Source organism: Micropterus dolomieu, linkage group LG16 (assembly GCF_021292245.1).
Source record: "Micropterus dolomieu isolate WLL.071019.BEF.003 ecotype Adirondacks linkage group LG16, ASM2129224v1, whole genome shotgun sequence".
In the NCBI taxonomy this organism is placed as follows: Eukaryota; Metazoa; Chordata; class Actinopteri; order Centrarchiformes; family Centrarchidae; genus Micropterus; species Micropterus dolomieu.
The window spans coordinates 6,384,036-6,390,985 of NC_060165.1; the positions used below are offsets into that span (position 1 = coordinate 6,384,036).

General features: G+C 38.8%; 1 protein-coding gene across 2 annotated transcripts in view; it reads left to right on the forward strand.

Annotated features, from left to right (window-relative positions):
• Positions 1-6,529, forward strand: part of ano2b (anoctamin 2b) — an 80,307-nt gene extending 73,778 nt beyond the window's left edge. For both annotated transcript variants that reach the window (XM_046072494.1, XM_046072495.1), the window contains 2 exons: positions 3,766-3,871; positions 5,063-6,529. In XM_046072494.1, coding sequence (XP_045928450.1) covers positions 3,766-3,871; positions 5,063-5,392 — 436 coding nt within the window. In that variant the 3' untranslated portion in view covers positions 5,393-6,529. The remainder of the gene's footprint in view (positions 1-3,765; positions 3,872-5,062) is intronic.
• Positions 6,530-6,950: the final 421 nt, after the last annotated feature.

The following is a 6,950-nucleotide window of genomic DNA, read 5'->3' on the forward strand; positions in this document are numbered from 1 at the left end:
AAAGGCGGGGTACACCCTGGACAGGTTGCCAATCCATCACAGGGCCACACATAGAGACACTCACACTCTCACCTAAGGACAATTTAGGATATTTCCATCATAAATAAAGTTAATTCACTGAGTCTTCGCTTCTAGTGGGAGTGTTGGTTCTTGCAGCCAATAACTGAGAAATAGCCGTGCTTTGCTCACTGTCATAGGTTTATGTTGACGGAGTCGGTGTAAGAAAGGAAAGAACAGCAGAATGCTTGGAAGATTCACTATGTTTTCACTCTTTGGTTGGATTAAACTGTAAATATCCTCCTTGTTTTATGTTTGCCTGCTTGTTTTTACCAAATGCCTTGTGGAAGGGAATGTTTGAAATGTCTCTTTACTGCAAGTGTTGCAGTATAGAGGTGTTTGCAGGGTTACACTGATTTGTGACTTAAAAAGAATGTGGGACAGTGGCGTAAATTTTGGGGGCCAATGGCCTATTGCTTGACAGGGTTGTGAATGACAGGAGGCAGAGCTATTCATTCAGACACACCTTTATATTACAGTTCTAATGATAAATGTCATTGTCAGACAGGTTGGCATTTTGGGAAGTTTGCGTAATGGCTTACTTACTGAAAGTTAGATGAGAAGATTGATACCAGTCTCATGTATTTCCATTAGATTTGAAGCTATAGCTAGCAGCCAGCTAACTTAGCTTAGCTTGGTTTAGCCTAGCTCTGCTTAGTGTAAAGACTGGAAACAGGTGGAAACAGCTAGCCTGGCTGCCAATGTTAATAAAATCTCACTCACTCACTAAATAAACCATATATAATAAAGCATGTAAAAAGGTTATAGTTTTAAGAGGGTTATGTGGCAGACTGTTTCTTGAATCGGAGCAGTGACTTTCTGAAGTCTTTTATGGTTGCTTGGCAACCACACGGTGACAACAAAACAATAAATCGGCCAAGAAAAAGTCTGGCACACATACCCTCATAAAACCACAAAATTTTCCCTTGGGTGGCATGGCAGTGTGCTAGTGAAAATGAAAATACATGTAAAAAAATTACTCAACCACTTGTTAAGTTTGGAGGAGCAACAACGCTTACCTTCTCTTTAAGTTTATGCCAAGTTTTTGTTTGGTTATAGTAACCCTAACCCTGTCCTATGCATTAAAAATAGAAGTCTTATGAAACAAAGCCTAATCTATCATAATTTGCACTATACAACAAATAGTTTCTTTGTATCCTTGCAAAGGAAGTGGTTGAGATTCTTGTGGCCACAAAGGTTTGCTTTCGAGGTAGACTGACAAACATACATAGATATAAACCAGTTTAGACAGTTGGTGTCCAATCCATGTTTCTAGTCATGGCAAGGACCAGCATGATGTGCAGAACTGTTACGTAGAAAACATGTCACAGTTTGATTATCTCCTCTACAGAATTTTTCCTCTTGATTTTCTGTCCTCTTATGTTAGAGGATGCAGTTATGCAGATATGTGCTAAATATGTTTACTCTTTTTATTTTCCTTGATTAAGACTCTGTCATGTGTTCTTAATCAGATGCCCTAAATGCACTAATGCGACCTAATGCTGGAAGACTCTGTCTACAGCTCCACATAATGCTGATCTTTGTTTATAAAGCTCAATCTCTTTCTATCTTCTGTACATTCAGTGGGTAGGGAGGATGCATTTTTCTGCCTAAAGATATTCTCAAGATTAACAATGAGACCAACTGTCTCACGTGCCTCGAACAGAATGTGATATGTTGTACTTTCTCTGCATCCCACAGGGAAAATGACTTTTAAAGCAACTTTGTAACATAATGCTGCGCTTTACTTTACACTCCTCTCTTCAAGAAATACTACACCTATAAGGCATAAATACAGGGCAAGAAGAAAGAATTTTACTGACCATAATATAGCTGTAGAGGGTTGGTAGAGGGTCAGGGTAGTTAATAGCTGCTGAAATGTCACTTTCTGGCATGCACTGTGCAATTCCTGCAGTCCCTGCGTTGACGTGTCTCCACGAGATGTTTCTGTTGTTAATGAGCTTTGTCTGACCTCGCTGCATGTGTTGACATCGGGCCACCATTGTTGAGAAAGAAGAATCAGTCAGTACATTTACATGCAAACACATCATTTGATTACTTTGAATACCCATATTAATATCCCAATTTGCAAGCATACACCTGGTTTCCATGATGACCTGAGTTGCATACAGTTTTTTCTCCTCAGATTTGTATTCAAAAGGAAGTGTTGTAGCCTACACTACAGTAAATAAGATAATAGCTGGAAACTAAAATTGTATGGTCATTTATTGCTTTTGATAAGTCTGATTATGTGTAGCAGGCTTTTAAGCAGTTACTGACTAACACTGATGTCACCTCAGCTGATTGTTATGCTGAAGAGCTGCTTTTGACTGAATCTTGCTGTGTTCTTTTATGTTTCTATACGTGAATGACTGACTGCATCCAAATAAAAATATTCTAAACAAACACTCAAGCTGAGCATAAGGACGATGAGAACCTCCTTATGTTATTTAGGAGTGATTGCATCCAACAGGAAACATCTTGGTCAAACCTCTCAATCAACTTGGCTTTGTACTGGACACAAACGTACACAATATGTTGGCTCATCCAAGCCATCAGTGTATGTGTGTTATTGCTGAAACCAGATGTTTGTCCAAATATGTAAGTTTTTGGCTATAACAACAAAGCATCAAAGTTTTTCTCCTTCAAAGTCCAGGTTTTGCAGTTACATTGTGCGCCTTAGACTGACAAGTCTAGGGCTTGTCATGTCATTTGTATACATATATATATATATATATATATGTATTTTTATGTCATTTGTCTTGTCATATATACATATATATATATATATATATATATAATAAACTAAAGAATAATAAATAAACTAAAGACTGGCTCTAAAGAATGTTTTCATTTTTGTGCCCTAGACCCTCCACTCATTCAAGCCTGAACATTTCATTAATGACCAAAACAGATATGCAGCTGTTTCACGTTGTCTCTGTGCTTGTGTGTGTGTGTGTGTGTGTGTGTGTGTGTGTGTGTGTTGTACCGGATGAGAACACATCCTCAACCTTCCCACTCAAATAAATTCTGCTATAAACAAAACAGCATCTTCTTCTCTGTCTGTCTCTCTAAGTTGTCATTCTTTCTTTCATTTCTCACTGTTGTCTTTCTCCATGTTCCTTTTCCTCTCTCTATCTCTCTCTGTTTATCTCTTTTTTCCATCTCTTCTGTCTTCTGCCTCTGTTCCTTTCATCCCTCTTGCTTTCTTACTCTCCTCTCTTGTCTCTGTCCTTGATTCCTTGTCCTCATTTGGAACCATTAGCTCAACATGTGGTTTGTGTTTTCTGCTGTTTGTTTTGCCAGCACAATAAAAAGTATTTACTACAAAGAAAACAAGGGAAAGGAATCCTAAATAAGTGGATTGAACTATGTGTCAGGTGAATGGTGTGAATTGTATATTTTAATGAGGCTAGGTCACAGCCAGGTAAAGGTAAATCAGTTTGCAATACAATAGTACAGGAGGAAGTTTGTCATTGAAGCAGTGTGGGAGATGCTTTCCTTGGATTATCAAGTTGTTTATGTTTGTGTTTCTGTAGGTGGTGCTCTTTTGTTTTAGTGTTTAACCATGTTGCTCAACCGCACACATGATTCCAAGCCAAGCTCATTTAGATATTTTTTCACACAGGCAAGAAACAATGAAACAAAAGAAGTTTGACATACTCCATTTTTAGCATCTGTACTGAATTAATTTGTGTTTTGTTCTAGGTATAAAGACTACAGGGAACCCCCCTGGTCTCCAAACGCGTACACATTCTCCAAACAGTACTGGTGTGTCCTGGCTGCAAGACTGGCTTTCGTCATACTGTTCCAGGTATGAGCTCATTGTGCTTCATTTGTAAGCTGATCAATCAGCAACAAAACACGCAGAGAAACAAATATGAAGAGAAAAGCAAACAAAGCATATATTGTAATACTCAGACATCTATAACAAATGCAAATGTTCTGAGTTTTTCCAATGTAGTTGCTACTCTGCAGTATAGTTTAAAGCACACACACTGTACTTTGATAAGTGACATACAGTATGTGTTGGTGTATCATTTTTGTGGTATTTTGCAGTGGAATTTAAGAAATTTCTATGTAAAAAGACAGATAAAGTAATCATGTGTGCATATGTGTGGGTCAGTCCTGATTAGGCGGATCACGCTGTACTCTCATCATGATCGGGAATATTACCAGATGCCTCGGTCAGTTAGCGACCAGCTAATTCGATAAACAGCTCCTTCTGTCTGCCCGCCTCACAAACATATGTCTACCACATGTGTTTTTAGAGTTCAGGATATTCCTTACAACGTCTTTCAGGTTCAAGATTAGATGTTTTCAAACTGTGAGACCTGCCTCTCAAGGGGTGCGCGGGAGGGTTGTGGGGTGGACGTGTGGTGAGAGACGTGAGGCAAAGGTACTGCATGAGGTGAAATTGATACTGATTCTAAAAATGTGTCCAGTGCCAATCAACGTCCATAAATCTGCGTAGAGATCATAGAAAAGAGACACTTGTAAGTGCAGAACTTGCCTGAGAATCTTCACACAAGTTTTCTTCAGTATCAGAGTAATCCAATCATAGTTTTCAGTACATTCCTGGGTTCATAGCAAACACGACAGCTAATAACTAATTTGGTATATTTTTAATAGTGGCAATATAAACACATGTAGACTAAAAAAACAGCAGACTTCACTGAATCCATGGCAACATTATATATTCTGTTTACATCCCCCAAACAGAAGTAAGATAAAGAATATAATTATATATGTGGCTAAATAAATAATGTTAACATTTTCATGTTGCACTATCAGCATATTTTGACATTACCAAGGCTCAGAATGTCATATCAACATGGTTCAGATATTACGGATCATACAGATATTTGTGTTAAAACCATTTCTATTCTGGAGCCTAGATTCCTTGTAACCTTTTTGTAACATTACTTTTGTCGTCCATCTCTCTTCATATCCATCCATCTTTCCCTCCCACACGTCGCTTTCTCCTCTTCACTCCCTCCTCCAGAATCTGGTGATGTTCCTCAGCCTCGTAGTTGCCTGGGTGATCCCTGACGTTCCCAAAACCATCGTGGAGCAGCTTAAACAGGAGAAGAAGCTCCTGGTCGACGTCTTCTTGAGGGAAGAGAAGGAAAAATTGCAGCTCATCCAGAGCCTCTTCTCCAAGGACCAGGGCCAGGGCCTTCCCTTCCCGGGCCGCTTCAATACTCTGCCCTCAGGTCCAACGCAGGGCTTGCCGAGGGCGAGGTCTAGGGCTGCCAGCTTCAGCCAGTTCACCAGGAAGATTCCCCCGTCGCCCAGAAATGAAAATGAGAATTCGAGACATACGGCGGTGTGACATGTAACATATACATCTGTAGGGATGCTTAAGCTGGGCCTCAGGACTGCGATACATGTTGCTCGGGTGATTCGGTCTGTGAATGTCTTTGCCTGTGTCTTTTGTGTCCTTGAGTGTGTGACACAGTAGTGCTGTGATTAAAAAAGTCACAGAATCATTTTGAACAAATTGGAATTCATTGGCCTCAGTGTGGTTGAACGTGCAATGTCCACACAGGTTGAATGGGTGTCTCTGTTTTGTTCCTCCTTGCACAGACTGTTCACCTGATAAAGTGTTATAACTTTTACTTTTTGGTAATAATGAATTATTTAGCGAGGCACACTTGCTTCATAGCGTAGAAAAGCAATAATTACCGTATTAGGCTGAACACATGAATATTACCTGAAGAACCTGGAAGAGACTGGAGATAAAGAAAGAACTACAAACAAATGGATGGATTCTGTGATGAGCACTTAATCAGCACGGACATTGGGGCTCATTACGACGGCTGGAGACCGTCAGAATTTTCCTGCTATATATTCTCGTGCTCTTTATGTATTTTTGTTTTTAATAGAATTTGTAGCAGCTGGTTTTCAATACATGGTACTGAAAGCACAAGTGAGCCTCCTAGAAGAGCATCATTTTCTTGACACCATTTACTGTGTTCCTGCTGATTTTTCTCCATAGAATTCAGGAATCACTTTGAATCATTTTCAGACTATACTGAAATAGTATTTTTAGTCATTACACAGCTGCCTGTCATTGTTTTCTATACACCCTGCCCTACGTATTTAATGGAAGGATACACATGCCAATGTTGCACACTGTTATATGCCACTCATTGATTCCAGTCCAATCCAATAGTTATAGAAATAGAAATAGAAGCTCTGTGAACAAGAATATATTTTGTTTTCTTAGCCATACTGGGTACAGAATGATTTATAACTACACTTAATTGCTTCTGAATGCAAAGAGAAAGCCAACTATTTTGTAACTGTAAATGAAAGTGAACTAGAAATTATCTCACATAACAAACACTTCATCAGAATTTCTTCATTATGAAATATCAGACTGTACACTCTGACATTCCTGCAGGTAATAATAAATCTGCTTTCCTATTGCCCAATAAAAAGCAGCCATGTTGAAGGTCTTGAGAGACACAGGCTTTATTTTGTACACCTGCAGTTGTTTCTGACCTTCATCGCTGATTCACCAGACTGATTTTTATGTTTAATTTTAGCTTGTTAGCTACATACTATCTGGTCTACCTATTGCTGTATAGTTATCAACTTATTAGTATACTAATTAAATTAGCTTTTTCATATTAAGTTAAACTGAAATTTGAATTCTCCTCACTTTTTGTGTAAGGAAATATAAGCTAAAGTGATGCAGCAAATGTGCATAAATATCCATTTACAAGTAAAGCATAAAATGATAGTGTGTAAACCTCAGCTCTTCCCATTTATATAGTGTGTGACTCATACCACTTATCGGAGTAACCCATTTATGGAAGATTGGAGTAGCGTATGGAGTGCTTAAATCACAGCCATGACTAAAAACGTCAGCCCACCAGCTTAAA